Here is a 26,396-nt window from a genome sequence, read left to right as displayed (position 1 = left end):
CCTGTCTCTGCCTCCCAAGTGCTGGGATTAAAGGTGTGCACCACCAGCACCTACTTTAAATTGTTCAACAATGACAGGATCACCTAAAGACTCAGGTCTCAAAATGTGCCCCCGTCATGAACTGACATCTGTTAAACACAGGTACCAAGCAATGTGAAATCTTTTTAAGGGATTCTCTGTACTTTATCATGTTTGGGATGTCATTTTAAAAAATGAGACTAAATAAGGAAGGATGTCTGTTACCAATCCTGAAGACCAGTGTTCAATTCCCAGGACCCACAGTGGAAGGCCAGAAACAACTCCTGCAAGTGAAACACTGTTAAATTAAAAAAAAAAAAAAAGATCCCCAGCAAACGTGGGTTGAGCAGAGGAACTAGGAACAGCTGGCTGGAGTACTTTCATTCCCCACATATATGTGTGAGAATCACATGTATCTATTATCCACCCCCTTCAGACACTGTCGTGGCACCCAGCCAATGATGTGCGCTGTTAGTTCAAACCCTTAGGTGACTGTCTGTAGGAGGCAGGGGCAAATGCTCGCTCATTTGCATTATTTATGATAGCCTCTCCTCTCTGCCACTCCCAGCAGCTTACTGGACCTCCCTGATCTCCATGCACTGCAACAATCAGGACAGTGAAATATTTCAGGCATGGTCTGAGGGCGATTCACATTCCTCCTTCTGTGCCTACATGTAAACTTCCTGTTAAGTTTCAAAGAAACTCCATGCACGAAACACACAGGCATTGTGGGTAAAGGCAGGGGTAGGAATCAGCCTCCTGGGAGATGAGCCCTTCTTTAAATTCTAATTTACTTGTTATCTTTACTCGATGCAGGAATGAACTAGCTGGTGGCCTTTGTGACAGAGGGCCATGCTGCCGTCCCAAAAGTAATGAAAAAGGAAAGAGAGGCTTTTGGTAAAGCAGGAACAGATGGGGGTGCTTCTGAACCCCCATCTATTACACCTAAACTTGAATTCTTCCCACACCCAAACAGTGGCTACAAGAAGCCAGGGGAGGAACTCTGAGAGCTTTACATCCCCCATGTGTATGTACCAGGGCAGGATTCCTTCCAACTGAGAGGCCACTTTTCTTCAAGGGTCAGGGCTCCAAACCCTCTGTTCTACCCTTACTGCTTTTCTGAAAGTTCACTAGATACCAGGCACCGTGCCAGCTTTGAGGACATATCCAAAGATGACACCTAGGCCTCTTCAGAAGAACCATGGTCTTCACCAGAGGCGGTGGCTCGCACCCGCAATCCCTGCTGCCAAGGCAGAATGCTGTAAGTTTAAAGTCTGGAGTACACAGTAAGCTATAGGCCAGCCTGAGTTATAGGATGAGAACCGCTCTCAAAAAGAAGGAAGAATCATAGCCCTTAGATTCAAATCCTAGCTCTGGCATCAACTATACCTCTCTGGACCTTAGTTCCCCCAGCTGTAAAACGGAGGAAACAAGACCTTGGAAGGTTCCTATGTGGAAAGTGCCTGCTGGGGTGCTTTTCTCTAAAAAGAACAGAGCACAGTCCCAGGCTCACACTATGAGAAGGGTTTGCACCCACACCCAACGTTACTATTAAAAATCACCACTCTTGCCACACATCACATGGCAATGAGCGCATCTCTGAGTCCTGCCTGCCTACACAGTCAGGGGATTTTTGTCACTGTGTAAACATGACTGTGCACTCACACGAAGTTAAGCGGCACAGCCTCCTTACTCTGAGATTAGATGCCGTAGCCTATCGTTGGAAAGGAAAGCCTGTGGAACACACCGCTGGACTGACTATGGGAGGCAAGGGTAACACAATGGCAATAGAGAGGTGCAGCAGGAACCCGAAGCAAGGGCTGGTACTCGCCTAGCATGCCCAAAGCCTTAGGTTTGATCCCCGGCACAGCTTAAACTGTGATGCCCCATCCCAGCATGGAGGCTGGAGAATCAGAGGTCCAACGTCATCCTCATTGTGCACTTGAGACCAGCATGGGCTCCAGAAGAGGAAGAGAAAGAGAGGGGGAAGCTGGGAAGAGGAGGCGGAGGTGGCAGTGGCAACAAGGTCATCATCATCATCATTAGCAGAAAGAGTTTTTCAACTTTATCATAATCTTATGGGAGAGCCGGGTCCCCAGTCACCATGATGCATGCAACCCACCAGGTTCCCATGGCCCGTCAACAGATCCAGGCAATAATGGGTACCTAAAAGTTGACTTGAAGGAATCGCAGAGGCGAGAACACTGGAGAACAGCCTCAGACTGGCTCCTGGCTATCTTTGCATCATGTGTTCACCTGCCTGGGTTTTCTTCAATGACTGCCCAGCCCCAAGCCAGCCACATCATAACAAAGGGAGAAATTCCCAGAAACCTGGTAGGTGACTGCTTTTCATTCAGACTCTCACAGGCCCAGGATGCTGTGGGCCAGGCTGGAGAATGTGTTGGGGTTTCTAGGGATTGGGGTTTTGGTTTCTGAGCCACCTACCGCTTTCTGTTCACTTTGGTGTTGGGTGGTTGGGGCTTTAGTCTTCAGACCTAGTGTGGCTGGCAGTCTGCTCTAACAAACTCAGTGAGTGCTCAAAGATTTTGGCACCTGTCCAAAGAGCCAAGAGTTCCCTGCTTTGCTACAGGGATAAATCAAGACAGTGGGAAGCAGCAGTCAGCATGGGTTCTACAGCAGAGGGACATGACCACAGCAGCTCCAGAGAGTGGAGGCCAAGAACACCTACAGACCAGTCTCTACCCAACCAACACACCAGGAAGGTTCTTCGCTCAGGGCAGCCTACAATGGCAGGGCCAGCACCAGATTCCTAGGAGCTAGAAGGGCTGCCCTGACAGCAGATGTCCCTTCCAAGACCATCCTTGGCACTGGGTTGTGGCTAGAACAACAAAACAGACAGGAGGTAGGTAGAGAGCTAGGTGGGTAGGTAGATGGGGGAGGGACGGAGGGGGAGAGGGAGAGAGAGAGGGAGGAAGGAAGGAAGGAAGGAAGGGACGGAGGGGGAGAGAGAGAGAAAGGAAGGAAGGAAGGAAGGAGGAAGGGAGGGAGGGAGGAAGTGTGGTGGAATGAAAAGCCTCCACATGGCCCCAGGCTACCCACACTCCAGCTACTTGACACATGTGGAACTTCAGCTTCCAGGACCAGACAGGGCCACCTCCTTGAAGCTCCTGAGTCCTGGGGAAGTAGAGACACAGCCCCATCTCTGCGGGGCTTCCCTGTCCCAGACAGAGCTGACAGCAGTGAAGGCAGCCAGGGCAGCAGGTAGCTCAGGTGCTCGTAGCAAGGCTATCCTTGGAGCCATGCTCAGCCTCCCACAAAGAGTTGTCTAAGTTGGGGCAAATGACTTAATCCAAGCCTGGGGTGTTTTTGTACGAGGGAATGAAATATCAGAACCATTTCTCTAGAAGGTGGCACAACGGTTCGCTGACAGTGCAGGAACCCAACTCAGTACAGGGCTGAGCCTGTGGGAATGAGTCCGAGCTGTAGTCCCCAGGACTGCCACCACCATCGCCACCACCTCCACCCTGCTGTGTCCCTGCTCACATGCAAACTCGGGCCAGGCCAAGAAGATTGGAGTAGAGACGCTTGCCTGCCCATCACTCCCTCTGACTTGCAGAATTCACTTGAAACTGGCCACCCACATACTGGCCGGAAGCCCATAGCTTTATCTGCCTCAAGAGCACAGTGTGTCAGAGCTGGGTGTGTCCACCCTCAGGTTCTTGAGCCCACTTGCGGCGATGGGAGAAGATGGTTCCCATGTACTCTGAATCCTTAACAAAGCCAACCTTACAAGGGATGGAAGCGCGGCAGTGTCCCTGGTCAAATCAGACTGCCACTATGGACTTGACTTCTTCATCCTTCATCAAGGACCCTCCAACTTTGCATTCTATGATTTGCTTTCTTCAAACTGCTGCAGGGAAAGAAGGGCGAGAGCAGGCCCTGAAAGTAAGCAAGGGACAAGGCCACCTACGACACCAGTTCTTAGACTCCACCCAAAAAGTCTTGCTCTGGCATCTGACCAGATTTTTGGACCCATCGAACCCACAGGGCAGGCAGCCTCCCTCACACAGGCGATGGCAGCCAAGGCAACACACGGCCATTTATGATAGCCTGACTGCAAAGGGCAGAGATAGTCCCCATTCTTCCTTGACCCACCCATCCTAGATCGAGCCTGCCTGGAGTACCTAGCCTAAGGGACGAGGCTAAGGCATTGCTAACCCCAAACAAGGCCTCACTCTCACATCCTAGGGCAAATGGCTTCCCACTCAAGGCCACACCCTAGCCAGGCATTTCCATGGTCATACAAAGAAGGCAACCTACATAGTTGTGGAGTACTTACTTCTGGGTCTGCCTAGAAGGGAAGGACATTCACCTGGCCCTATCCACCTGGCCCTATCCACCTGGCCCTGCTCACCCTCCAGGTGGGGGAAAACTCCTGAAAACTGAGTACAAAAGGTTGCACAGGTAAGACTGCAAAATGGTTAGCTTCAGAGACAGGCTGGGGAGCCCAGAGGTTGATTTCAAGGCCACCTGAAGAAGTATTTAAATCTGCTGAGCGTTCCTGCAGGAGGTACCCATAGGGCTGGGAGACGGCTCAGTGGTTGAGCATGCTTGCTTCTCTCCAGAAGCCCTCAGTTCAATTCTCAGCACCAATGTCAGACGGCTCAGAACCACCTGTAACTCAAAGCTCCAGGAGATCTGATGCTCTCTTCTGGCACAGGTGTACAGACACTCACACACATGAATAAAAGCAAACCTAAGGAAACAACAAGCCAAGAACAATGGCACGCACCTTCAATTCCAGCACTTGAGAGGCAGAGGCAAGAGGTGAGGTCACAGAGAATTCCAGGCATCCAGGGGGACATACTGAGAGCCTGTCTCAACAGCAAACAAACAAACAAACAGAAGAGGTCAGAAAAAGAACACGGGCATGGCCCAGGCCTTGGAGATGATTGCTAAGTGGTGAGCCAGCCAAGACCCTGAGAACCAACCACCAGCATCCAGCGCCGACCACCACTCTGTGATGCAGACTCCTGGGTTAAGAGCAATGTACAGGTACGACTGGTCCAGCATGACAAGGGACACAAGCAGCACCAACAAGCCCCAGAGGCTCCGGAGGCTTTGGACTTCACGGTGTCAATGTTCCTGTACTGAGGGACGGGACAGGACTCTACCGAGCAGCTCTAGGAGCTAGTAGTTCAAAAAAGACAGTGTCCCAAATGCCACTCTCCAAAGTCCCAACAGGGAGAAGATGGTAAAAGAACCAGGGCCTTACCAGACACCATGTCCTGACTAGCTAAGGTCCACCCCTCAGAGACAACACACATTACACCAGCCATGGAAGGAGAAGAAAAACAGAGATCACACACAGACTTCCTGTGGGGTCCCCAAGTTCACACAAGAGGCCCAGAAACTCCCTAAGATTTTCTGAAGCAGGGATCCCAGCCAAATGCAATCATCCCAACCTCCAGGGACAAAGGGCAGGGTTCTGGGGGAAGGGTCTCTGTAGCTGTCCCTCAGGAGAGGAATCTGGAGTGTGCAGATGGTCAAGAGGAAAACCACAGCTGGACCATCTCCAAGGGAGCTGGGAGGTCATCGGCAGCGCTCTACCACGCTGTGACTGAACACAACAGGAGCGTGACAGGGTCTAAGTTCATCCAAGGTTCTGACCCAGCCCAAAGACGAGGATGGCTCCCAGGTACATCTGAATCTGGGGAGCAAACCAGACCTCTGTCTTGAACCCTGAAAGCAACCTCATGGCTGAGGTAGCACTGCAGACCATGACACCCAAGAGTTTCCTACTGGACTATGGCTGCCCAGAGAGCTGGACAGAAGCAACCAGTGAGTTAGGGAACCATTACACACACAAGCTTCTGAGTGCCTTGTGCTCAGGGAGCTGGGCACCACCTGTCAGGAAGGCTTCTGAGGACTTACACTTGCTAGGGGGCTCAGGAACCCCCACCAGCATATACCTTTCTACTGTCCAAGACACCTCAGGTCATCGATCCTCCAAACGTCGTGAGAGCCAAGAGTTTCACGGTGACTCTCCGAGACAGTACAGCAAGGCTGCCAACAGCCTGCCAACACATCTGTCTCTTCCAGATTTCTCACCAACTCATCATGGAGCCCAGGTGCCAACTGGGCAAGGCGATGGCTAAGTGGCTGACAGGTGAGAAGAGGGAGCAAAGAAACCAGGCAGGGGTGACATGCCTGTCATCCCGCTAGCTGTCCTCAGGGCCTGGGAATGGGACTGACCAAGAGGGGCCATCATCCAAAACGCTTACATTCAGCTAAGGCCCACCGCAACAGGAGAGTCTGCCTTACAGAATACAATTAGCTTCTGAATACTGCAATTCGCCACGGTGAGACATAAAATGAATTCATTAAGGGGGGGGCACACAAAGACGTGGTTCAGTTGGTAGCCAATGCACAAGCCCTGCTTTCCATTCCCATCTCTGCAGAAAACCAGGCTTGGCGGAACACACCTACAATTCCAGTACTTGGAGGTGGAAAAAAAGGATGAACCGCTTTAGGTCATTCTCAGCTACGTAGCAAACCTGAGACACGTGAGACCTTCTCTCAGGCAAGCAAACAAATAAATAAAAACATAAAGCTGCTATTCTGAAAAGACAATCACATGGGGTTTGGGTCCTCAAAACCCTGCTCCCCAAAGTCCCGGGATGGCAGACACAGAAGCCAGATGTCAAAAAACAGGCCTAGGAAGAAAAGACAACATTAAGACTAACTTCTGTCCTCCCTCAGCGAGGACACCACAGAGGCAGGAAGCTAGGTTTACCTGTCACCTGCAAGGAGTCATGAGACCTGGGCAAAGTATGCAGGCCTCGGCCGAAAATGGGTTACAACGCTCCAGCACAAGTGTGTGCAAACAGGGTAACATACACCGGACCGGGGGCTATGAGCTTGTCTCCAGACACACACCAGCTGCCTGGGCAGGGTTAATATGATCACACACTTACTAACAACAGCATGGAACTCAGGAAACAGGTTCATGCCACCAGGGGAGCCAATGAATTCCAGAAAATGCTAGGGCCTCAACTCCAATGTGCCATTTCCTTAAAATAGAACTCTAAAGTCAGCGTGCTCTCTGCGAACTGGCTTCAAAAACAGAAACTCTAGAAATACCTGCTGTATACCTGAGCCTTTCGGGTCTTCCCAGAATCCCCCAGAGGCCCTTCACCTCCTGCCAGCCATCTCAGCGCTGTGACACCTAAATGAAAGCCTACCAGGAAAACACCGAGAATGTGCCAGGCCAACCCACAGGACCATGGGGGTCTCCAGTCAGTCACTGGTCTAGTACCTACTCTTCTACAGAGAGAGGCCCAGGGTACCAGGACGACCTTACTGCTCGTGCCAAGCAGCCTCAGTTTTAAGATGGTGGTAGACAGGTCAAGATGTGGAACACCAAAGTAGCATTTCTTAATTTAAAAAATAAATGTAGAAAGCCAGGGGTGGTGGCTCATACCTTTAATCCCAGCACTCAGGAAGCAGAGGCAGGCAGACCTCTGAGTTTGAGGCCAGGCTAGTCTACGGAGCCCCAGGACAGTCAGGTTTACACAGAGAAATCCCGTCTCAAAAATCCAAAAACAAACAAACAAAAAAATAAACAGATGTATATCTTATTATATATACACACACAAAGATAAAGTTGCATACATATTTAACTAATCAGGCTATAAATTTACTGTTGCTTAACTTTTTAAAAATGTATCCCGTTACACCTTAACTTACTATGTGCACCTGTGCAAATATGTAGCGGTCAAAGGACAACTTCAGGAACTGAACTCAGGCTCTCAGACTGGGAGCGAGTCCCTCTGTGCTGTGCACTTGCTGAGCCATCTCGCCAGCCCAGGAGAGTGGTGGTGTCACTCTGGTCTAGCATGCATAAGGTCCCAGATTCCATTCCCAGAACTACAGAACAAATGGGGGGGGGGAGTGTTGCTGAGCAAGCTCAGGGCCTCGTGTGCACAAAGACACCTCTAGTCCTGGCCATAGTAACCCAAAGGGCAGGAAACAGGGATCCAGGCCCAGTTCCCACCTCCAGGAAAACATTCATGTGCCTCCTCCTCATCCCAGCTCCCAGAGCTGAGTCTGGAAAAGCACTTTAGGTTCCTGGAAAGAAAGGCCCTTCAGAAATATCGGGAACTCGGCTGGAAGGTGCCATTATTTATTATCTGGAGGATGTCTGTGGTGTTTGAAGGGAACCACTCCACCTTCAAAACCAATGCTATGGCCAAAAACAACAGAGGGGTTGCTGGCAGCCAGAGACACACAAAGGGGCCTGTGCTTGGACAAAGAGGGATTAACAGGTCTCTCCATCCAAAAAACGGAAGCTGTACAGACCCTCTGTGGGACATGAGACCCTCTGTGGGACATGAGACAGGACCTGATCCTCACAGCCCCTCCACATACAAGACAGGAGGGTGCTTGTCTAACAGGAAAAGACACAATACAGCAAGAGATATGCCTGAGGGAGGCCGCTCACCTCCAGGTTCCCCCTGTGGCATTTCACCTAAGGGTTGGGGGAAAATGGAATCCAGCACCAATCCATCTTTCTCCATCATTCTCATTTCTGCAGATGGCTTTAAAAGAAAACTGTAAGAGGGCAACTTTCCCTGAAGGAGCCCATAGCCACATTTGATTATGCCTGTCACTTTCTGAGATTCTACTTTGAGAAACCCATACCCATGCTCTTGGGTACATCTTACATTCTTCTGAACACCTTTCTTTCTCTTAATACTCATGCTTAAACCTATACTATTCTCAGAAGCTGGGCATGGTAGCTCATACTGACAAATGCCTGTAATTCCAGCACAGGGGGTTGAAGCAGGAGAATTGTTGCTCATTTGCGGCCAGAATGGGCTACCCAATGAGTTCCAGGTCAGCTTGGGCTACAGAGCAAAATCCTGTCTCAAACAACTAAAATGAATAAATCCTCAGGGCCCCACAAGCAACCCTACTCCAGACAGCCCCACAGGCCCCAACCACCATGTAAAAGTTTTGCAAGGTAACCAAAGAAGTACCCTCCGTGACTGACTGACTTTCCATCCAGGACAGTTGGGGCCTCTAGTTTAGACCCTTCAAGGTCCTATGATGTTCAATGCTCGGGCTTAAAAAAGTGACACTGTCCCTCCAACAGGTGCTATTTTTCTCAGTCTGGCCCAGAGAATTCCAGTCCCATCACACTAAAAGTCAGCCTAAGACCCTACACCCTTTCTGCACATGACTCTCAAGGCTTAAAGTATCGACTCCTACAATCGAAATAAACCTAATGAGCACTGCTGCCTGGAGCAAAGCCTTCCTGGTCCTCCAGGTGAACACAACAAAAAGCTGGACAGGTCAGAGCAGGAAGCAGCAGGGAGGGGGCTGCTGAACCCCAAGCTACTCCTCAAAAACCAAAGTCAGGGCTAGGAGCAGTTTTGGGGTGCACAACGTGGCCACTGGCCCCCCACTACCTTTCCAACTAAGAAAAGTAACTTAAGGAGTGTCCGTGTCAGCCAGGCTCATCAGCCCACTGAAGACTTTGGCCAAAATTCACCCTAAACAATTTGTTTCCAAGACCTAGGTAAAGTCACTGGACTTTTCCAAGTCTTGCTTTCTCTACCCTAAAATGGAGATTCGTCCTCATAAGTTCACTCATCACCATTAACAGCAAGAAATCACATCATGATTAATACAGAAGTATAAATGTGAAAAACCATGAATCATAAAATAAGCACTTGATTACATACCACCCTGAGTTATTATTCACTCAGATTTAAGACTCAAGTCTCAGTTAAAACATAAGCCCCTTCCCAGCCAAGGGTGTGTCTATACTTATGGTTAAAATCAGAATTCTGCTCATAACCAGGAAGTCAGACAGTCAGCTCCTGGGCAGGATACCACTCTGGGTCTCAACTTCCCCATCTAGCAGAATACACTAACAGTGCCTTCCACGAAGACTTGTGCACACGGAGGTCATCGAAATCATTTAACCTTTAATCACCATGAACCGTTGGCCTTTTTACTCACTTGGAGAACCAAAATATTGTTAATAAATACTAGTTGGTTGAGTGATGACAGTTCTCCTGGCCAGTCTGCCTTTGAGAGTCTTCTTTTCCCTCCATAGGAGGCGGACAGTGTTTATATGACCCTCTCAGTACCCTGGGCTTCTGAAATACTTCATGTTCAGCTCTTTCTCTGTGGACCAGGGAGCAGGTTGCTCTGTATCTCTAAGTTAAGGTCATTCTAGGAAGAATGACATCCCATATCTCGGCTCCCTGATACAGGGAGTGCTACCAGAGGCCACTGATAGAACATGTCTGAATTCCGTCTGGCATGCAAGGATTCCTCCATGACCTCCACCCTGGATCTTTTGGGACACAAACCTAGAGAGGACTCACTCAGTGGAGACCAAATCGCAGCTCCACAAGAGGCCCATGGTAGCCAAGGACCAAGCCAGGCAGTTTCCAGGGGAACAGCATCCCTGGAAACACATCTACGCCCAGTTCCCATCCTCACTGCCTTTTATTCTCCTCCCACTCTGTAGTGGGCTAAGTCACCTACCCACTATTGCCAAGCAACTTAGCAGGGAGGTGCGGCTACCTCTTCAGCCCATGACTGCCTCAGACCCTGAGGAAAGCTGCCCTTGCCTGCTGACCCTGGGGATGGCAGAAGGAAAGAAGTGACCACAGTCCAGCAGCGTTTGAGTTTGCACAGCCCAGGACTCTCACAAGACAGGGACTTGGGAAAATAAGGAAAGCCACCTTTCTTCCCCAGCCCTGTACCCTGTTCTCCCGGGATTACATGTCATATGTACTCAAGACAGTTCCAAGAACGGGCCAATCACAATCTACAGAAATACCTCTCTTGCTGATGACTCCAGCTCTCCTACCATGGTTCATGGCTCCAAATCCCAGCCCAGGAGCAGAATCGAGCAAGGAGAAATGGGGGGAGAAGGGGTGCACAAGTAAGGACAAGTCATGAGGATGGCAGATGCCAACTGAACTCCTGTGACAGTATTCACATTTGGGAGGCAGGATGACAGGCACCTGTCAACTTCTTCTTGATACCAAAGTCTTTTCTTGAGTTTCTCGAAACAGACCTAATTCTCATAACATCAATGTCTCTCCATTTCTGCATTGCACAGTTTTGAATCTATTCACAAGGACGTGCATCCATCACTACTGTCTAATTCCAGAACATGTCCACCCCTGGGGTTTTATTTGTATACATCCATCTTTGCCTAATGTTCCTACGTACACAGACTGTTTTATAAGTGGCACAGCAAAGGGAACACCAGAGGGTGATGGAACCACCAGCTTCAGATCCTGAAGCCGCTGTTGCCCTGACCTTGAAATCCTGAAAAGGTCAGACGGTTCTCCACCTGTGAAATGTGACAGCAGTAGGGCCCAACTCATGGGACACATATGCACACAGGACCTCAGGATAGCTACTGAAGGCTGGCTCGTAGTGCTTCACCCATCAAAGTCCTGTGCAATTCCCGCACCAGCAGAAGGCCATGAGGGAAGGCCTGAGGAACTCTCTGTCCCCTCACAGTCATATGCAGGGAAGAAAGGATGGGAACAGATGACAAATCTTGGTGGTGCACTGAGGCAGGAAAGTGGGCCCCCAGGAGGCTCTAAGCCCTGGTCTCCTGGGTCTTCTCTGTCCCTGTCCCCTCAAGGCTCCCTGCCTGGGTCAGGGCCAGGTTTGAGTAAGCAGAAACCTGAACTGAAGAATAAATTGGATTGCACTGGCCCATATGAACAGCAACGGGATAAGGGGGGACAAGGCTTCCTCTGCCTGTGGCCTCTTGGCCATGACCCCTGAGGAGCTCCAGACTAAAACTGTCCAAACCACCCCTAGTGGAAAGGCTGGAGGACCCGCCAAGATTTTATTCTGACAGGGTCTCACTGTATAGCCTTGGATGGCCTAGAACTCACCACACAGACCAGGCTGACAGATACACTGTCTCCTAAGTGCTGCGATTAAAGGCATGCACCCCACACCTGGGCCTGCCAGTACTCGTGCTTAGGAAACAGGCCCAGCTCACAATACTGCTCCTGCAGAGATGTGGAGCCACTGGCCATCTCAAGAGGAGAAAAGTCAGGGCCAGCAGAGCAGGTGATCCTTGGCCACAAGGTGTGGCAGCTGCTCATTCCATCGGCTATCACTGACACAGCCTAGCAGTATGACTGCGGGTCCTTCTGGTCTCCTCTCCACCTACACTGTGTTTGGCACGACCCAGAAGGCAGCGCACCCCGGTTTTCACTTAACATTCTGTAACAGGTTCCAGAGGTCATCGCAACGGTCCAACTGCACCAAGGAGCGGATGCTTTCCAGGAGCCACACATTACCATTACATCTGTGACCAGGTCCTACCTCAGGCTGGGGCCATCCCACCCCGACTCTAGACCCACAGGAAGTACCACATCTTGTGTGACAAGCCCTCAAGCCCAATTTCCGGTCTGTGGCCAGGTGGAAAGGCAGCAGCCTGGGAGGCCCTCTGGAAGCCAGCCTCAAGGAAGAGATTCCTCCGGAGGACACTGACCACGTAGCCTTCGGGAGCCTACCAACCTCTTTTCCCTACAAGGCCACCTCTAGTGTCCCATTGTTGGACAATTCGGTTTTCGGGCCACAAGCCAGGCCTTCTCACACCTGCCTGGTCTAGGGCCAGCTGGCATCTGAAGCCCAATGGCCCAACCTTCCCACCCCAACTCCTCCTTCAGGTTTTGTCCATTGCTTAACCAATGGGGCACCTGTTTCCAGCCTACCCATGTGGAGCAGGGTTTGGAGAGGAAAGAGCTTGGGGGAGGTGCTGGAAGGCGTGAGTGAGGGCAGGGCAAATTCCTGGGCTATATACACGGTCCTTAAAGGACATTCACTCTCTGTGTGTCATTCTTCTCGCACTGTAACACAATGACACAAGTTGTAAGTATTTTTTCCTGGTTAGATTTTTTGAAGGTTTTTTTTTGGGGGGGGGAATCTCTGAAACCAAGATAGCCTAGAATTCACTAAGTAGATCCAAGATGGCGCAGCTAATCGAGGAGGAAGCCAACATTTTGACCCTCTGCCCATCCCCCATCCCCAGCACACCCAAGTGCACATTTATCTGCAGAAGCTGCAGCCAGGATGCAGGCCTAGGGTTGGGTCGTTATCTAGAAACAGAGCATCCGTGTCCTCAAGCAGCAGCCTCAGCCTCAGCCGAGTCCTATCCCTCCTGCGCTCAGCACCAGAAACTCAGCAGACAACGGGACAGCCTGGGTCCCGGCCCCTCCCTGCTGCAGACGGGTACAGAAGTCGAGAGGACAAGCATGGCTCTGAGGTTGGAAGAGTCAACTCTGTGCTCTTTCTAAGTTCACTTCCACCAGGTACCCTGACTTGGGATGTCTAGTCCTTCCCAGGTAAAACCCATCCATACAAGCCCTTTCCTCCCCTTTGGAAACCCTGGGTAAGCTCCCATGAGATGGCCCAGCTGCCCAGAAAACGGTGTGAACGAGATGGCCTGTCTTCCTGAGACCCAGCCTACCACTGGTGGGGCACTGGGATCCCGGGCTTATCCACAGCCATTTTCATTCACCTGCCAAGGCTGCTCTGTTTCGACAGCTACTCACTCAACAAGTATTGATTAAGTGTCTCATCGTGAAAAGCCCCAGGGCTGACACCTGTGGGAATACACGTCACCCAGAACCCCAAGATTTCGGAGAGAAGAGAATGTAATTGAACAGCAGGACCACCTCCTCACACCTCAACTTAAAGCTACATCCGCTAGTTTTTACAAATATGGAGCCAGAAGCTGAGAGGACATGGCCCAAGGTCATGGTGAGAGAGGCTAGATGCGGGACCTGACCCCCAAGTCAATACACTCTTTAGTCTGCTTGACACTTGTGCACATACGATCACGGGTGTGGCTAGAGCCTTCGAGGGAACAGAAAGACGCCTTTGGCCATCATGATGGGGATGGTCTCGGGAAAGACAGATGACTTCAGACCTCAGCCTGAAAGTCAGGAAAGCGATCGGAGCTGTTACGTCCTCTAGTCCACAGGGTCTGTGCCATCTCCAAGGACCAGCCAAGAACTCTGCCCCAAAGCAATCTTTGGAGAAGCACAGTCACCCCACCCCCTTTGGCTCCTTGAGTCATGCCTCCTGTCTGCTCAGGCTTCTACCTGCATCCACCTCCACCAAGGAAGCAGCTCCTACCACATCATCTCATAGGACCGGGTAAGAGCTGGAGGGAGGGGGAGGCTCGGTAGGGCAGAAACACATCAGGTTGTATCTTACTCAGTGTCTCACTTCCAACACCTAGAACTCAGCCTGGCTCAGTCAGTGCTCACAAAGCATTTGTGGAACTATATCTAGAAAAAGCCCGGAGCTGTGATTCAGTCACTAAGGGGCTTTCTACACAAGCATTAATTACTTAAATTCAATCGTTAGCACCCACATAAAAAGCTGGGTACAGCCGGGTGGTGGTGGCGCACACCCTTAATCCCATCCAGAGGGTAGAGGCAGACAGATCTTTGTGAATTCGAGGCCAGCCTGTTCTACGGAGCTAGTTCCAGGACAACTAGGGCTGCTAAACAGAGAAACCCTGTCTCGAAAAACCAAAAAAAAAAAAAAAAAAAAAAAAGTTGGGTACAGCGGCACATGCCTGTAAGCCCAGGGGTTGCAGGGGCAGAGAGACAGGCAAATCCCTGGAGACTGTCCAAGTCAGGAGCTCCAGGTTCAGTGAGAGAAAACCTGTTTTCAAAAATAAAGTGGAGAGTTGGCCAGGTGTGGAGACAGGACATGTGGTATCTCTGTGAGTGGGAGGCCAGCCTGTTCCAGGTCAGCCTGGGCAGGGCATAGGGAGACCCGATCTCAGTAAATAAAGTGGAGAGTGACTTAGGAAGATGCTAGACATCAACCTCTAGCCACCACATAGGCAAACCCACACATACTACGCACACAGAGAGCTGAGAAGTAAATGACTTGACCACAGTCTCACTGACAACCATGCTGCACCAAGGCTAAAAGCAGGCTGTCTTCTGCTTTTTGCACCACGACCTTTGACTCCAACTGCACATGACACTTCAATTCTCTCCTGCCTCCTCCAGGCCTGTTCACTTGTGAGCAATGGTCCCATTTAACATCCTCCCCATTTCCAGCCAGTAGGAAGAATAGCAAAATTTACTGGGTGCTGCTTTGCCTTAAGAAACGACCCCTCTGTATACCCCTACCACTCCACTGAGAACTAGGCAGGACCAAAATTCTGTAGATGAGGAAACTGAAGCTCACAAAAGGCAACACAGAGAATAAATGACCAGGGCCACAACCTCAGACCAGGTTTTCCAAGAGCAGACAGCCTTCTCCCAGGTTCCCACTGTCAACCCAAGCAGATGTGGATTCCCACACACCAAAATCCTCTGGCTGGGGACGCCAGCTCTCACTTTCTTCCCATCCTTCTCCAGCTGCCTCCCGGTCCACCACACGCCAGCCCCCAGCCCAGGCTACTTCTCTCTTACCCTGGTTTACTCCTCCTCTCATGTGTCTAGCTCACAGAACTGCTGGGATCTACGAGATATAACGGGTACCACGCTGGCACACATTAGCCAACATCAACCTACCTATATTACATACGCTCTGAGATGACCAAATTCCCTAGATGGTATGCTCCTACAAGGTCAGCGTTCTGGGACTCTATCATTTTTCTCTGCAACCTCACCGAATATGTTCATTGGGCCATTTATTCTTTAATACTGAGTGAACATATAGATAGACCCAAGACTGAGCGTCTGGATGCCAGACACTGAGTCCCACAGCCCTTACTGGGCCTGGCTCTTCAACAACTCCATCACTCCTGCCTCTTCCAGCATGAAGTTGGACCCCTGGAAGGGACCTCTGTTCTCTATGGAAGATCCCAAGATTTCCACCATTCTGATCCCACCCCATCTGTCCATGTTGAGAAAGTTTTGGGGTTTTTTTTTTTTTGGTTTTGTTTTGTTTTTTGTTCCTTTTTTTGAAAAAGAAACGAGCAGGGGAAGGGGATTCCTTGTCCTCCCTGGGAGTCTCCAAATTGCTCACCCTGTTTTCTCCTCCACCAACAGTCCCAGGAAATAAATTCAGTGAGTGAAGCAGGGAAAGACCCTCAGCCCTCAGCTCCAGGAGAGGGGGAGGGGGCTGACAGGAAGAGGGCGGCGTCTTTAAACTACCAATACATTACAAAGAATCAGTTCAAAGCCAAGGGGCTCTCTTAAGTCGATGTTGCTGTACCAGACAGGGGCAGGGCCCCAGGTCGCCCGTTTAAGGAAGCCCATTGTGGTGTGTTTTAAATTACCCCTGCTTGTCTGATGAAGTGAGTAAAAGGGCCCCGTTTCAGGGCTTAGGATTCCTGAGTGAGCTAATACAGGATGCCTTTAGCCGAAGGGGGGGGGGGAGAAAGAAAAAACTTCAGTCGGCTCTCTAAACTCCCCCCCTTTTAAGTTTAAAAAAGGGAATGAATGTTACCATTTTTGGACATGAGCATTCTCCCTCAAGCCCAGCCCTAACCGCACTATCCAGAGGGACGCGCCATCCTGCCCCCCCATACCCAGATCACGAAAGCGGGGGGGAGTGAAATGGGGAGGGACTGGACAGGAATGGGAGGGGGGTCGGGGTACGTGGCTCTCTAGGGAAAGGGCTCGCTGTGCAGGCAGGAAGCCGCGGCAAGGTTAATGCCGCCGGGCCCCCCCCATACACACACGAGTGGTTTCTGACCTCTTCCTGCCACTAGCCAGGACCCATCACCAATTCCCCGGCCCAGACGGGGCAGCAAACCGGGTCCTCGCCGATGGCGTCTAGGATACAGCGCGTGGCTAAGCAGGGATCCTCAAAGAACGGCCCCCAAATACCTCCTGAGACGGCCCCTCACCCCGGAGCCCCTCAACTACAGCCAAGCTACCCAAACTCGCGTTTCACCAGGAAAAGAGCGAGCCGGTGGGGCAGAACACAGATGCAAGGCTTGCAGCTACCAGCTCACTGAGTTAAGCAATAAAACGGTTCACCGTCCTGACCCCGCCCCCACTGGGCCCTGAGGAGCCCGCTAACAGCCCCCGATTTTCTCGGCCCCAGCCGCACTCCAGCACGTCCACTTCCAGGTAGATACCGAGGCGGCCGCCAAACCCTCCGGCACCCGTTCTGCTGTCTGCCGACCCGGCTAGGGACGCAGAGTGCGGGGCAGCTTGCCCCTACTGCACAGAGCCCCTGGGGCGGCCCAGGAAGCGCGCTGCCACCGCACGCCATATGGAGGCGCCAGGAAGAAGGGAAGGAAGGGGAAAATCGATCCCGAGTAAGCAGCCATGGAGCCGAAGTCTAAGCCCCAGCCTCTTGAGCACCGCCCCCACGCCCTGCCCACGCCGGCATGGTTTCGGCAGCAGCGGGGTGGCCTGGACCACCCGCCCCGAGGCGACCTGCCCGCCAGCGGGGCCACCTTCCCGCGCAGGGGCTCGCGGTTCGCGGGCTACAGGGCAGGGGTGCTCCCCTCTTCCGCCCGGTGCCTGTAACCCAATACCCCAGCTCGCAGTGGCCGCGCTGTCCCCGCCTCCGCTCTTGCGCGCCGGGAACTGGTTTCCAGTCGGGAGCCCAGGAGTGCGGCGGGCAGAGCGGGTTGGGACTCGGGGATACAGCGGGTGGGGGTAGCTGCTAACCTTCCTCTGCTGCTTCTCCCAGGCCGGATCCAGGAGCAGGTCCCGGTCCCAGTCCTCTTCGGGCTGCATGTAGTCGTTGGTCTGCTGGGAATCATAATGGTCCATGATGGTGCGCGCGTGCTAGGGGCTGGATTTTTTTTTCCTCCACCTTCTCTCCAGGCGACGGCAGCTGCTGCCCGGGTGTGGAGAAGGAGTCGGCAGGATTGGGCTGGGCTGGGCTGGGCTGGCGGGGCCGGGCTTGCTCCCCTGCGCCCGCTTCCGCCGCGGCTCTGCTAGCGGAGGCTGCTGCTGATGGTGGCGGCGGCGGCTGGAGCTCGCGGACTGCCTTCCTGGGGCGCGCGCTCCGACCTAATCTCCACGCACACTGCGCTCGGTGAACACTCGCGCTGCCGGAGCCGAGGCGGGCGGGGGCGGGGAGAGGGGGCAGAGCCCTCCCGAGGTTCTCCATTGGCCAGGCCGAGTTGCCCAAACTTCCCCCCAGCGCCTCTCATTGGGAATTCCTGGCATCCGTCAGGCGGGTCCCTGTGCATATAGGTGGACTGGGCGGCCCCCTCCGGGCGAGCACGCCACCGCCCACTCCCTGAGTTCCCACTCCCCCGCAGCTCATGTGACAACACCTTAAGCTGAACCGGAGTGGAGCCGGGGGACGCCTCCCGGAGCTCCAGGACCAAATAGCACTGCGTTCAGGAGCCGCGGGAGTCGTCGAGGATTGGCCCGGTTCCTTGCCGGCGGGAAGGCCTGGGAACTTGGGCGCACCGATGTTTCTGTGCTCCCAAGCGAGCTCCAAACCCCGGTCCTGCAAGGGGAACCCCGAGGCATATTTCGTTTTTCTTTGTGGGGGAACCTGGATCGGGACAAGTCGGTACCCTGGTAAGAGGAGGGGAGGGCCTACAGTAAAAAGGAATTTCCTGATTCCACCACCGCGCCCGCCCCGCCCCTTAGGACCAAACTGATCCCTGCCCTGCCTAGAGCTAGGTTTGTGACCAGCCCTCGATTCTCAGGCCACTGAGCGCCCCCACCTCACCAAGGGTCCTGTGGGTACTTGGGGCTCTGGGCAGTGGCCCGCTGCGAGCTTCATGAGTAGCAGCTGCGCTGCCCGGCTTCCCAGGCTCCCGGTAGGTAAGCCCGGGTGGACTGACACAACTGAAGCTATCTTCTTCTCCAGCTTCCCTACACTTTCCTGAAAACTAGGAAGGGCCCTGAAATGATCTACCTATACCACGAATCCTTCCAATACCTGACAGATGTGAAAACTGAGACTCAAGAGCTGCGCTGGGCAGCCACTTAGCATGCCATGGACTCTACAGGTCAATTCTGTATCTAACCTTGTGCCTGACAAAACCTTACTGTCCTTGGAAGAGGAAGAAATAGCGCAAGAAACAACTAACTGCTTGGTACCCGGCGCTACTCTCTGGACTCAGCAAATGAGAGTGGAAATGTGTTGCTACAGTAGCGTTGCATCCTGGGAAGAGGCTGCTGGCTTCCTGGTGGTCTCTTGAGGGATACTGAGTATGAAAAGCAGTAGCAAGTAAGCCTGCAGTTTGGTTGTGCGCTCTGATGTGGACAACAGATATGCCCTTCTTGAATCAGTAGGGCTTAATTTATACAGTCGTCTCTTAATATTAAGGGAAACTGATTCCAGGACCACTGCAGATACCAAAATCTGCAAATGCTTAAATCTCACATGTATATAATGGCACAAGATGGATGTGTAACCTACATTCATCCACTGCACGTTTTAAATCATTCCGGGATAGAAATGCCATGTGACTACTCACACTGTTTAGGAAATCCTGATAGGAATAGGAAGTCTACACGGTCAGCTATCCCCCATCCTTGGGATACTTTTAATCTGTGGTTCAATCTAAGATTCTAACTTGTGAAAATGGAGGCCAAGTTGTATTTGTAGGACGACTGGTTAATCTTGAAGCCAGTGTAGTCTATCATGTTGCGAAGAGATGTTTACTGACAGGAAGAGGTCTGAATTAGAGTCCTTAAAAGCCCACGATGGTCAGAGTGGGAGGGGAAAAACCCGTGCCTCTGTTTGGCAGAGCACACAGTGATGCCGGTTGGCAGAGCACACACAGTGATGCTGGTGGAAGCAGATATCAGCAGTGTTAGTCCTCGAGTCATTAGTCAGCCACACGTTCAAGCCAGTGTTACCATCAGCACTGTATCCTCTCTAAGGAAGCAACTGTTTCCGAGCTAGAGACAGGAGGTTTATGAACTTTGTCATAAGCACTCTAAACTATGACTCTAAACCTAACATAGAGGGCAATGATGATGTTATATCTGTTCATTCACTCAATAAATTTTTTTCTGAATACCTTCTGTGTGTCGGGGAACATGCTAGACATGATGTATATAATAAAGATGGGGAAAAAGTCCACAGTCCCTTCCCCACACAGTCCATCAGACGGGGAGAGAGCTTGTTTGTTGTTTTTCAAGACACGGTTTCTCTGTGTAGTTCTGGCTGTCCTGGAACTCACTTTGAGATCAGGCTGGCCTTGAACTCACAGAGATCCGCTTGCCTCTGCCTCCTGAGTGTACCACTACAGCCTGGCTATAACCCATTCTTAAGCTGGTGTCCTTGGACCCCCATTTTCTGTCCCAAGAACTTCCTGCCACCCCTCAATCTTTCTCTCCCTTAAGTTTTCAGCCCTCTCCTCCAAATTGTATCAATCTTTCAGACTTTCAAGTTTCTATTTTAAAGAAACCTTCCTTTGACTCAGCCCCTCCCTCACTCCATTGCCACTACTTCTTTCTTCTGTGTCCATTATCTTAATTTATTCACCACTTAGTGCCTCTTAAACTCCCAGTTATGACCACTCCACTGAAAGGCCACACAAGTGAATTTTCAGCTGTGAGATCCAGAGACCATTGTTTCAGGCCTTGTGCCCGGGCTTTTCTTGTATCTGATGTGACCCATTTCCCTCACCTTGAAAACCTATCCTTCCTGTATGTCCATGGTATGGGGAAGCTCCAAGCTCTCTGTTCCCCCCTGTCTGGATGTTTATAACATCCTTTTAAATCAGAGCATAGTATATCCATCCAAGCATCTACATCCCTGTCAGCCAAGTGAAGATACAAGGTATTCCCAGAACCCAGTCCAGATCACATCCCCAAGCCATTCTTACCATTTTTTTTTAAGACAGCATCTCACTACATAGGCCTGGCTGACCTTGAACTCAAAGGGATTAACCTGCTTCTGTCTCCAAGAGCTGAGAATAAAGGCATTCACCATCATGCCTGACTTAGCTGTGTTATCTTCTCGTTTTGAGATAGTGTCTCGTATAGCCCAGGCTGGTCTCTAATTTCCTATGTAGCTGAGGATAACCCTGAACTTCTTTTTACTATGCCTGATGTATGCACTACTGGGATCTGAGCCCAAATGAATGTTAGGTTACATTCTATCAGCTGAGCTGTATCCCCAGTCCCGTGTGTGTGTGTGTGTGTGTGTGTGTGTGTGTGTGTGTGTGTGTGCGCGCGCGCGCGCATTATAATGGGTGAACAGTGGGTTCTTTTGGGTTAGTCTTTTCATGTGCTATTGATCATCTGAATGAATAATAACATCTATTCCTGCCACCGTAGGTTCTATTTGCCACTCGTGTGCATATTTCCCTAATTCCCCAAATTTTGTTCATCTACTCATTCATTCATTCATTCATTCATTCATCTGCCCACCAGGTATTTTTCTGCGCTTGGCACTGGACTAGGCTAAAGAGTGGAGAAAGAGGGGCTGGGTGTAGCAGGCTCTCTTTTGGGCCACCAACCAGCTCCCAAATCATGACCCGGAAACGTATTATTAGTTATAAATACTCAGCCTTATCTTACGCTTGGCCCACTAGCTCCTTAATTTAACCTGTTTCTCTTCATCCACGTTTTGCCTTGGGGCCTTTTATCTTTCTTTCATTCTATGGGTCCTACCTTCCTGTTTCCTCCATGGCAGTCTGGCTGGTGTCTCCCTTTCTTTCTCCCTCCTTCTCCCTTCTCTCTCAAGTCTAGATTCCTCCTCCTACTTTTTCTTGATGCCACCCAGCCCCACCTATCCCTCTACTGCCTGGCTATTGGCCGTTCTGCTTTTTATTAGACCAGTCAGGTGCCTTAGGCAGGCAGAGCAACACATTTTTACATAGTTAAACAAATGCAGCCCAAGCAAATGCAGCATATCTTTACACAGTTAAAGTAAGATTCCACAACTATTTTCCAGGCAGGAATATGTGAAGCCCCAATTCATAGGGAGGACCAGTGGGCTCTGATGCTGCAAAGCACATCATTTGGAGAGGGGTGTGTGAGGGTAGTCCTTGCAAGGGGAGGAACTAGGCTGCCACCAAGTACATTATTGCAAGAGGGGTTGTGTGCATAGCCCAAACCAAATGACTACTAGAGTAAGGAGCTTGGGGACGTTTCTCGAGGGACTGCATCTGGTAGTGGATTCTTTCCAGTTCCTGGTCAAAGTTCCACAGTTTTTTCTTGGGGAGGGGGGAGGCATTTCTTTTTTAATTGTTTGGGTTTTGCATTTTGTTTCCCAAATAATGTTTTGTTAAGCACACAAATAAACAAGTTTTATTCTGGAAAAAAAAGTAATATTCCACAACAGCTGAGGAGATGTTTCATTCAACAAATGCTTGCTGTATACGTAGGAGGACTTGATCCTCAGCACCTACATAAAGCTGGGCACAGTAGCGCATGTCTGTAATCCCAGCACAGTAGCACATGCCTGTAATCCCAGCACTGGGAAGACAGACACAGGAGGATTCTAGGTACTCTTGGGCCAACCCATCTAACTGAATTGGCAAGCTTCGGATTCGGTAAGTGACCTTGTCTCAAAAAGGTGTAGAATGTGAGGAACATGCCTGACATTGACCTTTGGTATACACACACTCACTCACACATACACACACACACACACACTCACAAAGAGTGAAGAAGCTGAACATGATAACACAAATCTGCAATCCCAGCACTAGGAGACAAAGACAAGATCTTGAGTTCAAGGCTTGACTTAACAACATAGCAACTGCTGTCTCAAATATAAAAATAAGACACAAAGCCAGGTTTAGTGGCACACACCTTTAATTCCAGCACTCAGGAGGCAGAGGCCAGCCTGATCTACAGATTGAGTTCCAGAACAGCTAGGGCTGTTACACAGAGAAACCCTGTCTCAAAAAACCAAATAAACAAATAGATAAATAAACAAATAAATAAATGGCAATGAATCAAAAATGAGAGCAATGGAACAGGCCAACACGATAGATTGTGACCAGTCTCTCTTAAAATACACAGTATATGTTTAGTGACAATTCAGTGGATGGTTGTTTGCAGGGGACTGTTTGGCTCTGAGTGGATGTTGTTTTGTTTGGCTTGAGTAGAATTGAGAACTGAACAAAGTCTATTTTATATGACATTTCAATTGATTTTGGTTGTATTACTTTGTTTTGGGTTTTTGGGGGGGTTGTTTTGTCTTGTTTTGGAGATAAGACCTCAATATATAATCCTGACCAGTCTAGAACTTACAATGTAGACCAGGTTGACCTTGAATTCACAGAAAGCCACCAGCTCAAAGCCTGTGCCTCCTAAACGTTGGGATTAAAGTACCTCCATGCCTCACCTGACATTTCAAACTAAAGTTTAATGGGAAACATACATATGTATACATCTCCCTAGCTGGGCAGTGTCACATACCCATAGTCTAGCTAGAGTGGAGATGGAAACCAGAGGATCACTTGAGACTGTGAGCTTGAGACGAGTCGGGTAACATAAGAAGACGCCAAACAAAACAAACAAGACAGAACAGAATCCTGGGCTGGAGGTATAGCTCAGTGGAAGAGGCATGCTTAGCATGTTTGGAGCCCTGGGTTCAAGCCCCGTCACTCCCTGGAGTTCTGTGTGCAGAGAAAATGGAGTGAGGAGAGATGGTGAATGCAGGGCAAAGGGGAAGAGTAACCTAGGAAACCACACCAGCCCCTCCCAGAGACTCAGCTCTCTTTGCATCTTTTGGATTACTCCGGCTGCAAAAACAGAGGAACCGGGGGTGTGGGAAGAGTTCTTGTGATTATACCCACTAGTGGGTGGGGACTGAAACTCAGGAAATTTGCTCAGGTGTGGTGGAGAAGAGAACACTGAAGTCGCTGCTCCACTAGGTGAGCCTTTTCCTGAAGCTGCTTCTCCACTAGGTGAGCCTTTTCTCTGTGGAACTGCTCAAGGAAGATGCCCCACCCCCCACTTCGCTGCAGCCTCCTCCTCAGTTACCCATGCTCAGGACAGCTGCTTCAGTGAGTCACTGGAAGCCACAGGTGCCCCTTGTTGAGAGAGCCTTGCACTGGGTGGAGAAACAAACCTTCCTGGGAAAGAAGGGGCCTCTACAACAAGCATTCATTCTCCTTGCCCTACTAGGAGGTGTTGGCCCTGCAGACGTCTGTATGGAAACACAGACAAGTGGGTTCTATAAAATACTGGAAACTGCTAGGTGGTGGTGGCCCACACCTATAATCCCAGCAGAGGCAGGTGGATCTCTAAATTCAAGGACAGCCTGGTCTACATAGCATGTTTTGGAACAGCCAGGGCTACACAGAGGAGCCCTGTCTTGAACTTCCCCCTACTATAAAAGAGAGAGAAAGAGAGAGACAGAGAGACAGAGAAAGAGACAGACAGAGGACAGAGACAGAGAGACAACAGAGAGACAGAGACAGAGAGATACTGGAAACTTTTTTCACTGTGAAACCCCCTAGTTCAGCAGTCTAGCGAGTTCCCTCTTTGTATCCTGGGTTCTCTCCCTTTACATAACGAGGGTAATAGATTCCTTTCTGGACCTTTCCTAAAAGCACAGACGCCCAGTAGTCATTTGAATACAGAATGAGTATGAATTCTCAATCTGAACCTCCAGACTTTGCTTGTCTGGTTATTTTTATTTATTTATTTATTTATTGCTTTGTTTTGTTATTTTTTTAAGAACCGGGCTGTTCTTGAACTCAACATAGCTAAAGATGACCTTGAACTCTGGTCCTCTTGCCTTCACCTCCCAAGTGCTGGAAAATTTTTTTTGAATTTTTATTTATTGATGTTATGTGTATTGGTGCTTTGTGTGCATGTAATTCTGTGCACCACGTGTGTGTCTGGTGTCCGAGAAGGCAGAAAAAGGCATCAGATCCCTCCCGGGACTGGAGATACAGATGGCTGTGAGTTGCCAGGTGGGTGCTGGGAATTGAATCTAGGTCCTCTAGAGGAGTAGTCAGTGCTTGCAACCTCTGAGCCATCTCTCTAGCCCCCACCCCACCCCCTTGCAGATGTTGGGATTCCAGGCATGTATCACCATGTCCAGTGAAATTCAAAATGTGAAATATTCCCTAAATTGAAACTTTTAGAGTACCAACATAACACAACAAGTGGAAAATTCCACACCTCCCCTTACGTGCTAGATAGCAGGCGACATGCAGATGTCCTAAAAATATTGTGTAAAATTGACTTTCGGCTGTGTATTTGCAGCAGAAATTAATTTTCTATTAAGACTTTCAACTCTATTCCTGAGATACCTCATTATGTATGTGCAAATACTTCCAAATCAGGGGTGGGGACCCTGAAAATCTGAAACAAGTCTAGTCCTAAATACTTTGAATAGAGGATATTCCACGTTAGGCTGTAGAAGGAGATAGGAAAAACTCACCATGTCTGCTGGTTAGCCTCAGCTGTCAGCTTGACACAACCTAGAGTTATCTGAAGAGTCTCAATGTGGAGACCACATCAATCAGGCTGGTGTGTGGGCATCTCTGGGGGCATTTTCTTGATTGCTAACTGATGTAAGAGGGCCCAGTCCTCAGTGGGGAGTGTCATTCGTAGCCAGGGGGTGCGAACTGTGTAAGAAAGCTGGGTAAAAGTTAGCTGAAAGTTAGGGAGAGCAAGCCAGTAAGCAGTATTCCTCCATGTTCTCTGCTTCAGTTACTGCCCTGACTCCCTTTCCTGATAAACTGTTACCTGAAGATGTAAGGGTAAGTAAACTCTTTCTTCCCAAATTTGTTCTTTAATCATGGTGTTTATCACTGCCACAGAAGACAAACAACAACACTGTGGACTCTTGGGTTTCTAGGTCAGAAAGGTGGAAACTAGCTTTGTCCTCAGACCCAATATCAAACTCACATTCTCGGAAACTCTCACAACACACCTGTAGTAGCTGACACATCATTCTCTGCTTTATTGGAGCCCTGTGTCCACATTTCCCACCTCCTGCGTCCCTATGCGGTAATTATCGTAGGAAATATGGGTTTAGTAAAATTCCATAGCGCTGTTTCAGTTTCCCTCTCAAACCCGAGACAGGCCCTGGGAAGCCAGTCTTGTCATGGTCAGTCCTAAGTCCTTGAGCCTTTTGGGAAGGTGGTGCTGGAGACACTGAGTGGGCTGTGTCCCTTAAGAGTCAACAGCTCTGAGTACCTCATCTTCTGCTTACCGGGGGATTGTTTCCTGAGAGTCATTCCTCCTCCCTCCACAGCCTGCAGGGTGTGGGGGACAGTGGGCAAATTGCCTTACAGGATTTCTAATAAAAGACTGGCCTGGGCTTAGGACAGAATGATGGCTTTCTGGTACCCTCTTTTCCTCAGTGAGCCCGCTTCCTTCTCTCTCCCAACTTCCTGGATTTAAAAGCAGTGACGGACCCTCAGTTATCTCTAGCTCCAGCAGCTACTCTAAGGTCAGCTCTGAGAACAAAGATAGCCATGCTTGACAGCTGTCCTGCCTGGGCCTACTAAACAACACTGGAAAGACCTC

General features: G+C 50.3%; 1 protein-coding gene across 3 annotated transcripts in view; it reads right to left on the bottom strand.

Moving 5' to 3' along the window:
• Window positions 1-18,022, bottom strand: part of Actn1 (actinin alpha 1) — a 91,311-nt gene extending 73,289 nt beyond the window's left edge. For 2 of the 3 annotated variants that reach the window (XM_040742831.1, XM_040742833.1), the window contains exon 1: window positions 17,640-18,022. In XM_040742831.1, the coding sequence (XP_040598765.1) occupies window positions 17,640-17,744 (105 nt within the window). In that variant the 5' untranslated portion in view covers window positions 17,745-18,022. The remainder of the gene's footprint in view (window positions 1-17,639) is intronic. The other variant, XM_040742832.1, reaches the window with a different exon arrangement.
• Window positions 18,023-26,396: the final 8,374 nt, after the last annotated feature.

The sequence above is a fragment of the Mesocricetus auratus genome, unplaced genomic scaffold (assembly GCF_017639785.1).
Source record: "Mesocricetus auratus isolate SY011 unplaced genomic scaffold, BCM_Maur_2.0 Super-Scaffold_15014, whole genome shotgun sequence".
In the NCBI taxonomy this organism is placed as follows: domain Eukaryota; kingdom Metazoa; phylum Chordata; class Mammalia; order Rodentia; family Cricetidae; genus Mesocricetus; species Mesocricetus auratus.
Note: the sequence above shows the minus strand (reverse complement) of the source record. Positions and strands in the feature narration are given on the sequence as shown.